Source organism: Rousettus aegyptiacus, unplaced genomic scaffold, assembly GCF_014176215.1.
Source record: "Rousettus aegyptiacus isolate mRouAeg1 unplaced genomic scaffold, mRouAeg1.p scaffold_m13_p_11, whole genome shotgun sequence".
Lineage (NCBI taxonomy): Eukaryota > Metazoa > Chordata > Mammalia > Chiroptera > Pteropodidae > Rousettus > Rousettus aegyptiacus.
The window spans coordinates 18,410,608-18,428,814 of NW_023416286.1; the positions used below are offsets into that span (position 1 = coordinate 18,410,608).

The 18,207-nt window shown below is 37.2% G+C and overlaps 2 protein-coding genes across 3 annotated transcripts in view; both read left to right on the forward strand.

Moving 5' to 3' along the window:
• KPNA3 (karyopherin subunit alpha 3) overlaps positions 1 to 9,148 on the forward strand; it is an 85,562-nt gene extending 76,414 nt beyond the window's left edge. The window contains exons 11-17 of the mRNA XM_036228554.1: positions 442 to 573; positions 1,258 to 1,386; positions 3,463 to 3,567; positions 3,665 to 3,736; positions 3,887 to 4,049; positions 5,970 to 6,064; positions 6,605 to 9,148. Of these exons, the coding sequence (XP_036084447.1) occupies positions 442 to 573; positions 1,258 to 1,386; positions 3,463 to 3,567; positions 3,665 to 3,736; positions 3,887 to 4,049; positions 5,970 to 6,064; positions 6,605 to 6,703 (795 nt within the window). The 3' untranslated portion in view covers positions 6,704 to 9,148. The remainder of the gene's footprint in view (positions 1 to 441; positions 574 to 1,257; positions 1,387 to 3,462; positions 3,568 to 3,664; positions 3,737 to 3,886; positions 4,050 to 5,969; positions 6,065 to 6,604) is intronic.
• Positions 9,149 to 15,459: 6,311 nt separating this feature from the next.
• EBPL (EBP like) overlaps positions 15,460 to 18,207 on the forward strand; it is a 31,267-nt gene continuing 28,519 nt past the window's right edge. Inside the window, exon 1 of one of the 2 annotated variants that reach the window (XM_016143104.2) lies at positions 15,460 to 15,668. In XM_016143104.2, the coding sequence (XP_015998590.1) occupies positions 15,498 to 15,668 (171 nt within the window). In that variant the 5' untranslated portion in view covers positions 15,460 to 15,497. The other variant, XM_036228555.1, reaches the window with a different exon arrangement.

Sequence of the window (18,207 nt, forward strand, 5' to 3'; positions counted from 1 at the left end):
ATCTCTTTAGTGGTGTGAAAAATCTGTTATCTTGCTAAATATGTTTGAAAACCCCTAGTATACAGAGATCATTTTTTTTGATCTAGACTTGATGCCTCATAGTATTTGGTCTCATTCCGTATATAAAGTTTCCTTGTGATTTCTAGGTACTCAGTTTGTGAGGGCAGGGAGAATTGCTTTTCTGCCCATTTTAAATTCATCTGATATATTAATGCAGAAGTTGAGGTATTAGTTGCCGTAGACTTCTGTGTCTCATTCTGTGAAGAGTGATCTGAGATAGGCATTGACAGTTGCCTTACTACTTAATAGATTAATCAGGTAAGCAACCAAGCTAAAACATTAAATTTAATTACTTTTTATGTCACTCTCCAGGAGGTGTGTTAGGTATCTTAAGCATTCAAACAAATACATTAACTGGTAATTCTTTTTTACTTCCTATAGATTCTTGTGGATACTGTTTGGGCTCTATCATACCTGACAGATGGAGGTAATGAGCAGATACAGATGGTTATTGATTCAGGGGTTGTGCCATTTCTTGTGCCCCTTCTGAGCCACCAGGAAGTAAAAGTTCAAGTAAGTATTGAAACATTTTTCTTGTGTGGAATTGTGTTTGCTGTATATAACCTGTTAACTTGAACAACTAGGCTTCACTTGTGTCTATCCAAGTCCTGTCCTCCGTATTTCTCCTGCTGTTTTACTGAACCCAATTTTCAGTGGACAGACAGCATAGTCCAAACTAGAAACCTTGATTTCTCCTTTCATTTCCCCTCCATTACAAAATCCTATCAATTCTGGTGACATAGCTTCAAATCTGTCTTCTCCTTATGTATCTAGAGCCACTGATTTAATTCAAGACTCATTTTCTTTCCTCCAGATAATTGCAATAGCATCCTAACTGCATTTCTTCTCTCTCTTGGATATCTATCAGCCACATGTTCTAACTAGGTATGTGGCTGATAGTGGTGTCACTTCTGCCAAAGTGACTTTTTAGATGGAAATATGTATCCATTCAAGCCTTTATTAAAATCTTTCTGTAATGCCAATATCATAACAGATAAAAATGGACCTTTACATTTTTATTTCATTTCCATTTTTATAAGACTTCTTTAAAATTTAAAATTGCTTCTCAGTTCTGAATAATACTTTGTATAAGAATGCACCTCATGCATTTTTACATTTTCTCAGGATTACAAAACATACAGAATCAGTTTCATTGTAAACAAATAAATTTTTAGTAAATATTTTGTCTCCACCCAGACTGCAGCACTCAGAGCAGTTGGCAACATTGTGACCGGCACCGATGAGCAGACCCAAGTTGTTCTCAACTGTGATGTCCTGTCACACTTCCCAAATCTCTTGTCACACCCAAAAGAGAAGATAAATAAGGTAAGGCATATAATAATCTTCATTAGTTCATTTTTCTCATTTTTAATGGTCCTTTTGTTTTTGATGCTTTTGATTATGATCTTCTCCAAAACCACTGCAGTTAAGATGACAATTATTTCTAATAACCTCTGTAATTATTTTGTTTCAGTTTTTAATTGCTTGCTACAAGTTCTCTCCTGACCATCACAAAATAAAAATTATTTTTATACTAACCAATGTTTTTTATTTAAATAGATTGAGAATGGCAACAATTACAAAATTAGTAGCCACTAGATAAGAATACATACAAAAGTTCTCATTGGATGGCTGGTATCTTTTATAAACAGATCATAATTTGATCTTGCGACAAAATTAGATTGGACCTAAAGAGGCAATGCCTAAAAGGTCATAAAAATTGTTTTTTTCAAGATTTCAAGCTTACAATACAGATGTATTAATCCTTTTGTGTCTGTCTTATTTCATATTGCTAATGTTTTCAAGGTTCATTCATATTGGAGCATGTATCAGAACTTTATTCTTTTTTTATAGCTGAATAAATATTCCATCATACATCTCTACCACATTTTCTTTATCCATTCCTCCATTGACAGGCACTAGGATTGTTTCTACCTTTTGGCTAATGTTGCGGCACACATTGGCATATAAGTGTCTCTTTTAGTCCCGGCTTTCAGTGCCTTTGGATGTATATCTAGAGTAAAATTGCCAGGTCATGTGATAATTCTGTGTTTGGCTTTCTAAGGGACCACCAAACTATTTTCCATAGTGGCCTCACCATTTTACATTTTCATAACCACGGTAAGGGTTCCAATTCCTTTTTGTAAATTACTGTTATAGCCACCCTAGTAGGTGTGAAGTGGTGGCTCATAATTTTGATTTGCATTTAGTTTAATGCAGTTTTAGCTGCCTGAAATGTCTCCATCCCCCAAACCAGCAGAATTGATCATTTCTTTTATGTCATACTTATATTTATATAGTTACTTGACTGTAATTTGACAGTTGAAATCTTTTAGAAAATTATGTTGTCAGAAATCACATTTTATAAAAACGTGTTTCAGTGAAAGAAAGAAGCCACAATCTTTTAGACTCTGGGCCAGTTATTTTTACTGTAGAAATTTCAATAATGTAGATGATTTTTACAGCTAAATGTATTCCATAATTGGAAACAGAGCTGAGAAGTGAGGAAGCCAGAAAGAAGTGGGTGGAGAGAAGTTCCGGCCTGTGATCTGATATTCTCTAAGTGAAGGTATCATGGGGGAAAGAGAAAGAGTTCACCTAGATACCCACTCAGCTTCAGCAAGCAGCTAATTGCTTCAGAAGTTTTTCACCTAGAGTGTTTGTTTTATTTCCATCTTGGAACCATCATGCAACCCTGGAGGTAGAAGTTACCAGCTTGCTTTTATTCCCTCAACATTTTAGTTTGAAAATTTTCAAATCTACAAGAGATTTGTAAGGATACTGTAATAAACACTTATATACTATAAACACCAATTCACCAGTGGTTAACATTTTACTATACTATTGGATGGCAGAATAAATTTACAATGAAGTCTTAATTGTGGGGGAGGAAGAAGATACAGATTTGACACTAAAATTATAATAAACTTGTTTTTTGGTGCAACCTCTAAGGTTGCAATAAGATTTGTTATATATAGACCCATTCTAGACTAGTTAGATGTTTAATTTCTGAATATATCGTGCAAGTAAATATTTTTATTATAAAGCAATGCACCTCAAAAGTAATTTTAACAAAATATTAAGAAAGTCAGTCTTTTATTTATTTCTGTCATCTTTTAGAGGGAGTTCATGCACCAAAATGTAATAAGCTTCATGAGTAAAGATTTTTTTGACTGTTTTATTCATTGCCATATCACCATTGCCTGAAATAGTTTCTAGCTTATAGTAGGCACATATAAATTGGGGATTCTCTAAAACCTAATCACTTTTTAGATGCTTTCCCCTTAATGCAACTCAGGTGATTTTTTTATTGTCTGTATAAACTACATTATAATAAAAATGTAAACACATTAAAGTTATAACTTTTCAAATAAAGATGCCCCATATTTTGTTCAATTATAGGAAGCAGTGTGGTTCCTTTCCAACATAACAGCAGGCAACCAGCAACAAGTTCAAGCTGTAATAGATGCTGGATTAATCCCTATGATTATTCACCAGCTTGCTAAGGTCAGTCATATTAGGAGTTCATAATGTATGTTAATGTATTATAACCAAGACTTTTTGAATAAAGAATTCATTTTATTATTTCTTTTGTAACCTTCAGGGGGACTTTGGAACACAAAAAGAAGCTGCTTGGGCAATTAGCAACTTAACAATAAGTGGCAGAAAAGATCAAGTGAGTTTGGAGAAACTGTTGTGATTGTTAATATTGGAAAGTATAGTGCTCTGTTATGATTAGGAGTTACTGATTGTTTGTAAGCCCTGTACTATGTTCTTTTGGGGGGAAAATAATTATATAAATAAAAATATTTCTTTTGTTGTCTAGGTTGAGTATCTTGTACAGCAGAATGTAATACCACCATTCTGTAATTTACTGTCTGTAAAAGATTCTCAAGTTGTTCAGGTGGTTCTAGATGGTCTGAAAAACATTCTGATAATGGCTGGTGATGAAGCAAGCACAATAGCTGAAATAATAGAAGAATGTGGAGGTAAGATTAGATATACTGAAGAAACTGTGTAGTTGAGCCCTAGAACTCTGAAACAGTAGATCCTTAAAAGACAACTAATCAGAAAGAAACTGTTAAGATACATTGCTGTTACATTGTCAAAGTATGTTGCTATTCTTTAATCGCTATGTTAGCAATCCAAAAGGAATTTCCAAGAAGCATTAGTTCATACTTTAGAAAAACTGGCTGTGAAGGTCACTCCATAACCTTCCTAGAGATTCACATTGCTTTTTAGGAAAACACAAATGCTCCTCTAGAAGTAACAGTGCATGAAAGCAAATTAAAAGTTCTGAGAACTACTACAAATAGAGAACCTTATTAGCTTTGTGTAATCTAACATTTCTTAAACTCCTTGACAGGGAAACACCTATTTTCATGTTATACCTATTGTCATTTAATTCTGTGGACCTTACTTAGTGAAATACTATTCCATATTGTTGGAAAATGTTAACAGTTTTGGAGTCATCTGTTTTGTTTCAGTGTTATGATTGCCAGAACTACATGTTTAAGTTATTACTACAAAACTTACTTTGAAATTTTAATGAGAAAAAACTGCTATTTGAAATACCATTTCATTATTTCTCTGGTAATGATATATGAGACATATATTTTAAAAGTCTATCATTAAAGGTACCTGTTCAATATGTATTAAATTGCCCAAACCTTAAAATAATGTATTCTAATGTCATGTTTTATTATATACATTTTGTTGACTAATATGTGCGATTATACTACCCAGTTTTGTTTTGTTTTGTTTTGTTTTTTTTTGCTTTTTTTTTCTTAAGAGAAAACTAATGCGATAGAATCAGACTATTCAGTCTGGAAGTATTTTCTTACTAACAAGAAGAAAATACTATGGTCTATGGTCATAGAAGTAGTTAGTTATAGAAACATAATTAAAATCTAGATTTTTATACTATAATTCACTGCTCATGGTTTTAAGATGTTTTACTTTTTAAGATAATTAAAATTAGCATTGTAGTCTGGTTCAAAACAACTTAACCCAAGAAGTTTGAGCTACAGAATTTTTACTATCAGCTTTTTGTCAGTATAGTTGCTTCTGTCTATGACACTGATACTTACTATTAAAATATATATTTACTTAGTAGTTTATAATTTTATAAAGTACATTCGTTATCTTTGACACCTGTTTTCCTATTTTTCTGGCATGTATATTACTACATAAAGAAAAACAACTATTTTCAAGATAACCTAGCTAAAAAAAAATCAAAGAAGAATATTTATTATTAAGGATTTACATTTATAGACTTGTGCATCTGATATGTAGAAAAAATATATTGGAAACGTAAATAAAACATTTTATACAATCACTGTGGAAAAATTATTTCCCAAGTTCATTGTGGCCATAGGATATAAGCCCCCTATTCATTTTTTAAATGAATTATTTCGGTATTTAAAGCTTTTTCTCTTTTATCAATTAATCATTAAGCTTATGAAAATTTATTTTTGTAGTAATATAAAAACAATAAGATTTGGAAAACAAAGAGAAAGATAAAATTACTACATGAGACAGTGTTATTATATTAAAGTAGTTCGGAAAGATCTCAGTTTTGGTTCTGTCACTAACTTACCACACAACCTGAAATAAATCCCTTTACATCTGTGTGCCACAGTTTCCTCATCTGTCAAATGGAGTGTTCAGGTGTTTTTAAAACTGCCTCCCTTAACGACCAGAGTACCCCAAAGGCTTCCAAAGAGGAAGAAATTCATGAGATTCTGGTCCTCCAACCAGAGCAGCTCAGGTTTTCATCTGCGTTGTAGACAAACTATCATCTTGGGGGTGAGGGGTGGGAGAGTGTTCGAGTTCCTTAGGATTTTTCATGATTAAAATGAGCACAGTTTTGATTGTATCTGCTTAATTATTTTGATTATTTTTATCAGGTTTGGAGAAAATTGAAGTTTTACAGCAACATGAAAATGAAGACATATATAAATTAGCATTTGAAATCATAGATCAATATTTCTCTGGTGACGATGTAAGTATATATTAAAGGATGGTATGTCTGCATGTACATTAAAACCTATACATGTGTAAATTTACTAAGAATTTTTTTTTTATTATTAATATGACATTTATACTGTATTTCTATCAGATACTTTAGAAGTGGTATATTCCCAGTTATTTAGAAAATCTAAATTTAAAAAAATTAATGATTGCTTTCTAACAATCAGTTTTTCTTAAATACTATGTCTGAAATTTCATTATAGGTAAAATTGTAAAAATAGTTTTTGTTGCCTTTGTAATCTGTTAAATGAGAAGAGATAGTAATTATAGAAATGATGTATGTTCAAGTAGGTAAATTAAAAAGATACAGGAGCTTAAGGATGGGGCAGTTTTTAAATGTATATTAAGTTTTAAATTGTTAAGTTTCTTAATAGTATTAGTTATTTATTTAAACATTTTTAGATGATTAAAACATTCATACAGAATTCTCTCCTATAAGTAAATTAATACTACTTATACCATAATGTGTAATATCTTAACATAATAAGAATTTTTTTCTTGCTTTTTATAGATTGATGAAGATCCTAGCCTCATTCCTGAAGCAACACAAGGAGGTACTTACAATTTTGACCCAACAGCCAACCTTCAAACAAAAGAATTTAATTTTTGAGTTCAAGTGAGTGCAGTATCTTTCCCACATTCAATACGAAGCACCACCAGATGGCTACCAAATGACAAGAACAACAACAAAAGGCTCCAAAACACAAATGCCTCTTCGTTTCGATGCTTCTAAAGCAAGCCATGTCTCAGTCACTTTGCAGTTGCCAAAAGTCACTATCACATGGACTGTAAATGCATATGCATGATTTCCTAAACTGTTTTAGAATTCTCCTTAACAATCTCAACTACCCTATTATTCCCTGTTCCCTGGTGCCACATGCTGACAACTGCAGTCTCCAGTTTAGAATATTCCATAATGGTGGCATGTCAGCTGCCCACTTGATGTTCCTTTGGAAAACGGTGCGCCGTGGATCAAGACACTTTGGTATGATGTATATACACGTTGGAAGACTTTAAAGAGGTGCAGCCTGATCTGAGCCTCCATCATTGTCCTCCACAAACATATTTTCATATTCTTTATGTGGAAAAATAGATTTTAAAGTACAAGCCAAATGATTTTCATTGGTGGAACTGACAAACAAAAAAAGTAACTTAAAAAAAGAAACTTGGTTATTGATTAAACAGATAAGTTTAAAAAAAAAAAAAAAAAAAAAACAACTGTACTTCATCTACCAGTAATTGATATGTATTATCTGCCTCAGAAGCCAGGGTTGGAGGAAGAACTTTAGCTATGGATGGTAATGCTTTCGCCATTATACATAATTTTTGAGAACAGCAAGCCCTATTTGACCACTCACTTCAGCCTGTGTGTTCCTGCTGTTTTGAAGTAATCAAATGCTGTGCATGGTATTTTACCTGAGCTGCAACCTGTTATGGACTTGAACTTCTGTTTAAGTTGAAAGCAAGAGTCCCTGACTATAAAGAAAAAATCAAAAAACAAAACAAAGGTCTAAAGTACCCATTGGTGATGTTAAAGAAGAAAATCTTGCTTTTAGCTTTCAGGAGTTAATATTTTTCATTTTAAATTGATAATTGGATATGGTTGATTTATATTGGGTTTAAACTGTGGAGCTTTCATGTTTACTGTAATTTAGTCTTAAAATATTTTTTACTTAGTAACCAGTGCTTTTGATAATGTGGTTGGCAACAAACCAGCAACTATTTAGAAGTGTCATAAAACTTCATTCTTTGAGTATTGGGAAAGTTAATTCAAATCTTATTCTAAAAGCATATTCACATATTAAAAGATTCAGACAAGGATCTGTGTAGAAGAATATCTGCAGTTATTTACATAAACCTGATTAGCAGTGATCTTTTAAGTACTTCTGCAAAATCTGGTATTACTATGTAAAGTCACTGCTTTTGGTAAATTGTCTGACCCAGTTATTAATGAAAGAATATGAAATTTTTTAAACTGAATAATTTGTGCTGTCACAGAAATGGTTTTATTGCTATTGTTTACTGGGTTTAATTTTCCAATGTATTGATGTGAAGAGATAGGAAATCTAAACTAATTTAGTTATCCGATGGGGGGTATATTTACTGTGATGAAGATGAGACAGATGATGCCATCAGAGCTTTGTGAATCAGCTGGGGTGTTTTCACTGATAAACAACACATAGCAGGTGTGCATTCATTAAAAATATATGTATCTGCCAAGATGGAGCCACTTTAAAGAGTGAGTTTTGTCTTGTATCTAAAATGGATACAAGCGTATGTTTAAACTGCAAGATTTTTACTTGCTAGAGAATCTGTTTTAATATAGTGGTTTGGCCTCTGATTATTTATAGGTTTTATAAATTTTAGAATCAATTTCTCTTTAAGGTGGCTCAGATTTTTCAACTCTTGTGCACATAAAATTGAGTTGAAGTTCATTGTGCCTTTTTTTCTTTATCCAAATTTTGAGTTAAAGCTTCATATGGTAACTGCATCCTGTTTGGACACTGTAGTCTAAATTTTTGAAACTGTGTGGTGTTCACTAAAAGGAATAACAAAGTCAAAGCTAATTAAGGTCACAAACTTCGGTGAAACCCTTAAAGTCCAAATCTTCTTGATATCGTGAATTGTACCCCTTCCGGTTTAGTTTCTTCTGGACTCTCCATACTTACAGTTACCTTTTAAATTTTGCACACATTGAGATTAAATTGGGCCTCTATTGTGCCGATTCCCGTTTCTCTTGTGTTTTAAATGCAAACTAACATAAGTGAACATTAGCATCAAGTAGTGCAGACGTATGTATGCATTTGCTTGATTCAATTTGTTGTGACCTTATCAGTTTGAAATTGGAATTGCGCCATTTCGTAGATAAAAGAAGTATATTGCTGCACTTTTAAGTTTTCAAAACAGTGTTGAAAAATTGCATTGTTTTTATTTTTTTTAAACTCAGTTAAAAAAGACTAAAACGTTCTTTCAAAAGAGGCATCTAAATGTGTTCCTAATTTTGTATATGGGCTTAGGTTTTGTAACCAATAAAAAAAGCTGCTATCAAATACGATAAAACATTGAAGAACTTATTTCTAAGGGTATCTTAATTTCCTAGTTTTGTTTGGTTAAATTTAAATTTGGAATCATTTTTCAACCATCACCTACAGTAGAGGTGAATCATGAATTACTTTTCTTGTATTTTAATATCTCCTTCCCACTACAACAAACATGACCAGTAATGATCCTAAATTTAAGAGTATTTTTTTAAACAAATGAGTACCAAAATCTTTATTCATTTCCTAAGCTGCTATAACACAGTACTGTAAACCAGGTGGCTTAAACAATAGATGCTTATGTTGCACAGTCCAGAGGCTGGAATCTGCAGTCACGTGGGGGCTGGGCTGTGTGTTCCGTAGGCTCTGGAAGGATCCATCCTTGTCTCTTCTTGGCTTCTGGTGGTTGCCTGCAATCTTTGGCATTTCTCAGCTTATAGCAGCATCACTCCAGTTTCTGTTTTTATTGTCACATATCATTCTCTTTACATATCTCAGGTTTAAATACCATAACTTAGCCATTTGAGAAGATAGTGTGATAATGTCTTTCATGAAACAAAAAAAAAAAAATCAAATTTTATTTAAGGCTTAACCCTTGAAAACAAATTACTGTGGAATATGATAATTGAGGTAAACCTGAAGTGTTTAACATGTTAGAGGTTGTGGCTTTAAATGAAATCTTTGATTAATTTAAAGATTAAATTAAAATAAGCCAAACTTTTGCTCTCACAAATATTTTTGCTTTTGAATAAGGCCACTTCAAATTATTTCTGAAAGAAGTCAGTGCGTAAGTAAAAAAATGTGATGGTAGCACTCCTAAAGAATCTTGCCTACGTTTCCTGTAGAAGGGGTGTCCTTTTCAGGGGATTAATCATTTAATTACTACAGGTGAAAATTCATGAATGTCAGCTGTCTTAAACTGATGGTTATGAATTTTTTTATTTCGAGTTGAACTGGGAGAATTTTAATCTATTTGAAGAAAGGCAGTATAATTACTGTACATTAAGCTGTAAGTCTTAATGTAAATGTTGTACTTTGTTAGATAGCTAAAGAACAGTGGTAGATTGATTCTCAAAAAGTACTTTGTGTAAATGGGTATATATAGGTATAGATAGAGGTGGGGCTTGGTCCTATATCAAGAGAAAGTCATTCAGAAAAAGGATGCGAGAATGTACCTTATTCACATCCTTGGCCTTTTTTTATTCACCCATGAAATCCCTGTGAACGCTGGCTTAAATCAGGGTGCCTAAAACTGCAATAATTCTTTGTTTTGGGGCGAAGTCCTGTGCATTTTAGGATGTTTAGTTCAGCATCTTTAGGTTTTACCCACTAGATGGGGATAGCACCTCTCCACACTCCCCAGTTGTGACAACCAAAATTGTCTCCAGACATTGCCAAGTGTCCCCTGAGAGCCAAAATTGCTCCCGGTGTGAACTGTTGACCTAAACCAATTCCTGTAGAAAACAACTCCACTCAAATGAGACAGCCTAAGTCAGGGGTTCCCAACCCTGGGGACTACCTGTCCCCAACACCTGTCCGTGGTCTGTTAGGAACCAGGCCACACAGCAGGAGGCGAGTGATGGGCGAGCGAGTGAAGCTTCATCTGTATTTGCAGCTACTCCCTAGCGCTAGCATCACTGCCTCACCTCAACCTCAGATCATTGGGTATTAGATTTTCATAGGAACACCGGTCCCTGGTGCCAAAACGGCTGGGGACCACTGGCTAAATCATGCCTTTTTGTTGTCCAAACAGTTCCAGGCTTTCCTCAGATGCAGAGGATGGAGACAAAAATGTGCCTTTTCTTCATTTTCAGTTTCAAGAGAAATCGGAGCCAGACCTAACCACATTTCCCAAATTACCCGTCCGTGGGAACTCCCAGGAGTACTGAGCCCCATCGACTGCAAAGGACTTAGGATAAAATGGGAATATGGAGTAACTAGTTACCCTCTTAAATTTATCCTGTGGCTACTAACAAGGTGTATAAGGCAATAAGGTATGTTGATTGCCCACAACCCTCAACACTGCCCTGGAGCAGTGTTTTTAAACATTTTAACTTGGAGATTTTTAAGTTCTCTGGGAAAGCTGGAGCTGAACCAGAAAATTCACAGCATACTTTGAAAAATACTTCTTTAAAGCATCGTGAGAGATTGGCCCCATCAAAAAACTGAGTTTATTAAAAATGATTAAAAGCAGGGGAACTATGGCTGAGCCATACCATAAAGGCTGTGTTCCCTGCAGAGAATTTCTTCTACAACGGCCCTCTTCCGTACCCTAAGAAACTGCCATCCACTTTCTTAAGTAATTTTTTTAAACTGGTACTCAAAGATAAATGGGGCCTTTATGCCAAGCAATGTGTGAATCCATGAGACTGGGATAGCGGTTTTACTTGATGGTAAGTAAAACAGTTTTATGGTAATACAAGCCTAAGTGTTAGAGCATAAAGGACACATTTTGCATAACATTTTAAAGATAAGATCAGATTTTTGAGGCAGGCCACCTTATGAAAATATTCCTGCAGCAGTACAAGTCAAATGATGAGGCGCTCGCTCCAGGGGAGCCTGTCCGACTTTGTTGAACAGCTCCAGTTGTTGCCAGGTCTTTTCTTAATACTGAACTAAAGCCACTGCTCTTAAATGACCATCGTTATAAATTAACTATTCTAGAATCAGAAGAGATGTTTTGGTTTTCCCAGATAGCGGAAGAGATGGATCGTTTTTATGAGCTCCCTTACTCAGCTTTAAACCCATGCATTTTGACCATCCTAATTATAAAGTCCTTTATGGCCCTGGTTCCCATCAGCTTCAGGCACTCCAAGGATCCCAAGAATTGAGTGTGATGTGACTAGTTTCTGGGTACAAGAGAATGGGAATATTCCATTATCTGGAACTTAATCCTATTAATGTGGAGGAGATTGTTTCATTTACATTTCATCATAATTAGGTTTGTGGTCAATTAACAGCCTCAGCACCCTTTGTCATCAGCTCTCTTTGAACCAGTAGTTAGGCATTTACACCCTCAGACCCAAATATAGAATTTAGAAATGTCATATTGATTTTAGCCCAGTCTTCTTCACAATAACATCAGATTCTTTTAATGATTGTATTCTTTCCATGTCTTCAGTATTTTATAAATAAGATTTTGGACTAAGCCTTTAGAAACATTCAAGTATTTCGTGAGCAGTATGTCCCATGCCAGGTACTGTGATAGGGTGCAAGATGGTTTACACACACACATGCAGGAATAAAAGTAAAAGTTATGACATGTTAGGAAAAAAAGAGATATACAATGATGTAAAATGGAGGTAATTGGCCTAGTTAGGAAAGTAATGATCGCCGGCAGTGAGCTCGACTAAGTGCCAGACACCAGTGTGAGCACTTGAGAAGCACCAACTCAGCCCTCTCCGAAGTAACTCCGAAGTGTCTGTTATCAGGCAGGGAGAAATTAGTGTTCCCAGAATTACACAGGTGATGGTGATGAGGAAAAAGCAGGACTTAATTGGGCAGATTCACCGGAAATTCTTTCTCGCAGAGGAAACGGTGTGTACAAAGGCCATGTAAGAAGCACCATGAGGAGTTTAAGCAAGTAAAAGAAAGCAAGCATAACTAGAGCAAACGAAGAGAAGGATTACTAGGGGCAGGGGAGGGGCTAAAGAGAGGGGCCAGACCCCACAGCCTGGTAAGTCACATAAAAGATTTTAGTATTCTAAGAGCAATGGTAAATCATTATCATTAAACAAGAGTGATGATAGAATTGTGTTCAGTAACAATCACTAGCTGGTAAGGGCAGAAAATGTACTTTGGGTTTAGTGCTGTGTAGAGACCACATTAGTGAAATTAAGCACTGAGGGACGAGATGGTGATGGAACAGCTTGGTCCATGAAGTAGATGGGATCAAGAGATATTTGGCAACTAAAATTGGAGTTGGTAACATCTTAGATCTGGAGTTTGGGAAGAGGGAAGTATCAAGGATGATTTCTATGTTGCTGGATTACAGTAACATAAATGGAAGTAACACGAGATAGAGAACACTGGAAGAGACCGCAGACATAGGAAGTCGAGGGCGATGAGTGTAGTCTGGCTGTGTTGAAATATCCAAATGACTCAAGAAGGGCAGTTGGAAATACCAGCCTGGAGCTCAAAAGAAAGGGTCAAGCTACACATTCGAATCCCTTTGACTATTTTTGGTGATTTATTAATGCAAGATGAGGATGAGGCTGCCTGGGTCCAGCATTTGGAGTGGGAACAGGGGTTAGGACTGAGCTTTGGAGTTCCCAGCATTCCACAGGGTATGTAGTGGAGGATGAGGTGGCAAAGGAAACAGGTATTGCTAAGGGAGGTAGGAAAGAAAGCCCTGTGTTTTCTCAGAAAACCGAGGAAAAAGATTTTAGTGCCCAGTGAGGCTGTTGGGGGTCAAGTAAGATAAGGACAGAAAATATCCTGGTTAGTGATGTGGAGGTCATTGGTCACCTATGAGCTGTAACAGTGCAGTAAAGAGGATGAAAACTAAAGTAGGAAGGGTGGAGGAGCAGGGGCAGAATATGAAGACAGTGAATCTAATTCATTTCTTAGGTTTTGTTTTGCCCTGAAGGGGAGGATGTGGGGAAGTTGATGGGGGATATCCAGTTGAGAAAGATGTTGAATATACAAGAGAAGAATGATCATCAGTTTTCTAAGTAACAGAAGAGAATCCAAAGTGTAGGTAGCAGGACTAGTCATATGCATTCCTTCAGTCGGCCATTACTTAACTGAGCAACTAGTACATACCAAACTCTGAGAGGTGCAAGGGACACAGCAATAAACAAGCCAGACACACCCCCTGGCCTTGTGGAGCTTATATTCTGGTGGCAAGACAATAACAATAAATACGTAAATAAATAATTTCATCTGGTGTTAGCTGCTATATAAAAAATAACATAGGGAGTAACTAAAGGAGGAAGTTATTAAACTTGTGTTCAGTGCCAGGAGTCATTTTTTTAAATTGTGGTAAAATACACATAACATAAAAGTTACCATCTTACTCATTTTAAGTGTACATACGGTGCAGTATGTTAAGCACAGTCACATCGCACCAACACTCCAGAACTTTTTCATCTTGCAAAACTGAAACTGTACAGCTACTAAACAACGCCCCCTTTCTTCTTCCACCATTCTATTTTCTGTCTTTACGAATATCACTACTTTAGATACCTAATATAAGTGAAATCATATGGTATTTGTCTTTCTTGTGACTGGCTTATTTCATTACCATGATGTCCTCAAGGTACTTCCATGTTATAGCATGTGTCAGAATTTTATTCCTTTTCATGGCTAAATAATATCCCATTGTATATACCACATTTTAAAACAACGAATATTTTTTTTAGCTCAAGTACCCTAGTGATACTTTAGAATAAGTAAATGTTTAAAAATTAATTTGTTTTTTAATCTGAAATTCAAATTTATATGGGCATCCTATGTTTATCTGGCTACCCAAAATTGAGAATACAGGCTTGGTCGATAAAGGGTAACAGTCTTCTTTGACTTTTTTCTCCAGTGCTGTGTTTTAAGTAACAGAGGCCTAAGGAAGGGAAAGGGGAGAGAGTTAAAAGCAAATAAGTTGCTAGCAAAAGTAGAGAAAAGTTAATATGATTGGGATAAAGTGGCATTTAATTAGGGGAGTGTTGTAATTGCCTGTTAAAACAGAGTGCAGGGGCAAAGGCCTTGGGAACACCCACTCATGGATTCTGTCCTCTGCCTGTCTGAGCCTGTTTTCACATTTTTAAAAGGAAAATACATACTGACCTCGAAGGGTTGTTGTGACATTAGATAAGATACAGCAGATACTTGGCATCTACTGCCAAGCCGATTTGACCTATTGCTTCTCTCCCTGTACTTTTGCTGCTTTCTGGATTTTTAAGAAATAGGGTCAGAGTAAGCCACAAAAAGTCTGTTGGTGACTGAAAACGCCCCCGTTTCTTCTGCAAGACTTGAACGGGCCTCATTAGAACCTTTGGTCCCTAAAATTCTCCTCAGTCTATGGGCAAAATTTCTACCATTTGGACTTCGCTTTACGGATTAAGGTTTTAAGCCTTGTTAAAAATCAAACTGCATCAAAAGGTGTGACCCTATTACCAGTCCTTTGGGTTTATCTAGGAACAGGTTTGGTCCAGGCAGTTGAACGAGTTCGCGAGCAGGAACCTGACTCATCAGAAGACCTCCTCCAGCTCGGCTGGCGCACCTGGGCGCGCGGCGGGAAGCGTAGACTCCGCTGGGCCGCGCCGCGGCCTGGAAGCCCCGCCCCGGCCTCGAAGCCCCGCCCCGCGCTTTCTCTGCTGGCTCTCGCATCGGGGCGCGCCGCGCCAGTCGCGGGAGTGGGGAGCCGGAAGCATGGGCGCGTGGCTGGAGCTGGGGGCCGCGGCGCGTGGCTCGCTGCTGCTGTGCGCCGCGCTGCTCGTCGTGGGCTGCGCCATGGGCCTGAGCCTGGGCCGCGGGCGGGGGGCGGCGGACCGCGGGGCGCTCGCCTGGCTCTGCTACGACGCCCTGGTGCACTTCGCACTGGTAAGTGCTGGCGCCGCGGGCCCCGAAAACGCGGGCGGACGGCGCCTCTCTTGGGACCCTTCCCTTTTACGTCCCAGCGAGTGCCGTGGTGAGGGAGGTCTGCGGGGACCCGGGAAGTACCCCGAGGCCGCGGTGCTCGTGACCTTTGGCCGGATACTGCACCTCTCCCGAGTTTCCAAGTCTATAAAAAGAGAGCGCACCTTCCTTAGCCGATACCTTTACCCAATTAAAAACGAAGCAAAACAGACAAACAAAAACAAAAAAAAACCCTGAATTTTGAATCAGTGATTTCTGTACTGTGTTATGTTAGCGTGTACGCTACTCAAAGTCTTGATTTACGTGACTTTGTAACCTGCACATAAATGTTGAACTGAAAATAATTCAGAGAGAGCTTTTGAGTGCCCCCGAGGGAGCAGAGAAAGGTGATGGGGCGCGCTGCGCAAAGTCCGAGGGCCTGCACCAAAACAAAAAACCCGCGTGCCATAATAGTAATTGCCACTTATTGGGTGATGGGTGTGTACTAGGCACAGTACTGTGTTTAACATTTCCTATCTTTATAACATCCCATAAGCTAGTTATTAATGTCACCATTTTACAGAGGAGAAAACAGACCCTGCAAAGTTAGGTGACTTTACAATGCCACACAGCTGTCAGATTCTGACTTAGTTTAGTCTGGTTTCAAAGCTTGCACTCTCGGGTATCGCACCAGGCTTTAGGAAACGTGTCCCTAAAAATTCAACCCACTTTATAAATAGCCAGGAGCGTTGTATTTAAGGAAATTCTGTTGAAATACCTCCTTCCACATGCACACACATTCTTAAAGTAATTTTTAACTATGCCAAAATACCGTTTTTGCAAATTTGACCTTGCTTAAATCTAGGCAAACCTATGGTTAATGTGAAGACAAAGTCTTCAGTATTGAGAAAGAAAAAGAAAGCAAAGTTTTCAATAATCATCTAGGTCTATGTTTGTCAACTGAATATGTGCACATACCAGATGTTGCTGGAATGATGAAATTCCTTTTTTCCTCATAGTCAACATGTGGAGATAAGAGACAGTGAATATTTCCCTCACCTCCTTTATTTATAGAATTGATTTCTAAGCTGTCAGACACAAGTCTTCCTAAAAACAGGGACAGTAAAAAAGGTTGCTAGGCCCACTTAAAGAAGAATGTTTTGTAACATATTTTAGTCATACAAAAAAAAAATACTAAAACACGTACCCATATGTCCACCACTTACTTTAACATTAAGTCTGCTTTTCAAGCACAAACTGTTAACAGGTAACACCTCACACATCTCCATTCGTGCCACCTTGGGAGGTACAGCCAGATGTGTGGAATCCCTGCTTCGCTCCTCACCTCCCCTCTCCACCCCATTCCAAAGGAAGGCTCACCTACCCAGCCCTACCCTGTGCCACTTCCCTGTCCCAGCTACAAAATGTTCCATTTTATGATGTGCCATGCCTTAGTTCTTTAATTCTAAAATGCACATTTTTTTCACATATTAAAACAATCAATGATATAACCACCATGGACCATTTTATTGGTATTTTGTGTCTCTGAAATTAGGGTATATCTTAAAATTGGTGATGAAAAATGATAGTTTAACCAGCCCATGTTAATGGGCATGTTTTTATTTTGCTATTTATACACAATGCTTCAACCAGCGTCTTTGTACACACATATCTTAGAGATAGGTGAGAAGGGTACTTGCATTAAGTGGTTGAGGCCTGCAAGAAAAATGTAGGCTCATGTTATCTTTTGGTTGGGAGTTTATTGCAAGAAGACCCAGAAATGTGGCCTGAGCTAAGACTGGAATGTAAATCCTGGTGGAGGACTGAAACCAGAACTCACTTGTTCACACTGGAACCTGGGCTGCCTCTCTTCACCCCTGTGAACATCACTTCTCAAATGGTACGTGATGTTATAATTATTGGCCGCCATCAAATGCAGAGCTTCCCTGTTGGACAGAATTCCAAGCCAAGCATTCTCAGAAGTAGTTCAGCTCCCTGATGTCCAACCAGAATGTGATTACCTGCGGCTGCAGCACTGGGTTTTGGGTCAGTTGGTTAGGCCGAGGGTGAGGGCAGGCCAATTTCTCACCAGTGTACCTGGTAGGAGCTGTGACAACATGCGTAAGGACCTCAGTGGTGTGGCTCACCATTCCTCAGAGGTTGTTATGGGTGTTTTGTGCACATCATGAGTTTTTCCTCATCTGTGATCTAAGTATAGCATTCTAGGCATGTTCAGAGCATGAAAGTGGATATGTATTCCTTTGTTTGGGAAACATCTTGAAGTCCAGGGTGTACCTAGGGAATAAGTTGGGGGACAGGCTGGTAAGGGAGCTGAAAAGACTTTGAATTTTATTTTGTAGTAGGATGCCATTGGCAAGTAGCATGGCCAAAACATCTTTCGAAAGAGAATTTGGTGGTAGTGTGTTAAATCAAGAACTGTGAAGGGTCTGAGATTGTTTACACTTCTCACAACTTAGCAAGTCAGCCTGGTCGATTCCTCGAGTCCCACAGGGCGATGCAGTGA